This window comes from Penaeus monodon, chromosome 25 (genome assembly GCF_015228065.2).
Source record: "Penaeus monodon isolate SGIC_2016 chromosome 25, NSTDA_Pmon_1, whole genome shotgun sequence".
NCBI lineage: Eukaryota > Metazoa > Arthropoda > Malacostraca > Decapoda > Penaeidae > Penaeus > Penaeus monodon.
This window is the reverse complement of record NC_051410.1, coordinates 10,182,745-10,183,159: the sequence shown is the minus strand read 5'-3', so window position 1 is coordinate 10,183,159 and position 415 is coordinate 10,182,745. Positions and strand designations below refer to the sequence as shown.

General features: G+C 41.7%; 1 protein-coding gene across 1 annotated transcript in view; it reads right to left on the bottom strand.

Moving 5' to 3' along the window:
- The window catches only part of LOC119589524, a 46,835-nt gene that overhangs the window by 3,686 nt on the left and 42,734 nt on the right, over window positions 1–415 (bottom strand). Inside the window, 1 exon segment of the mRNA XM_037938125.1 lies at window positions 245–414. Coding sequence (XP_037794053.1) covers window positions 245–414 — 170 coding nt within the window.

The window sequence follows — 415 nt, the reverse complement described above, 5'->3', positions numbered from 1 at the left end:
TTTTTTTTTTTTGGGGGGGGGGGCATATCAAATATTTAGGAACTGCTATGCCCATGAACTGGTAGCATTTCACGGAACAAATAAATATCGGATATTTTGTCATCATTACCGGGAAGGAACCAATACCCGTTATCAAAATTATCAACACAAAAAGCTAATATTACATTACAGATAACTAACCATATCCTCATCACTATCACTACTACTATCCTCATCATTATCATCACTACAACCACCGACGTACTTTCAGGCTTCTCACAAATGTCGTAGTTGGTGGTTGTCGTCCAGTTGTGAGTACCCAAAGGCAGTCCCCCGTTGTAAGTGAAATAGGAAGCGACCGTGTCTCCTGTCCACATGTTAACGAGGCTCCAGGTGGAATTATTGCCGTAGGAGATGTAATATTTGCTGAAGCCCC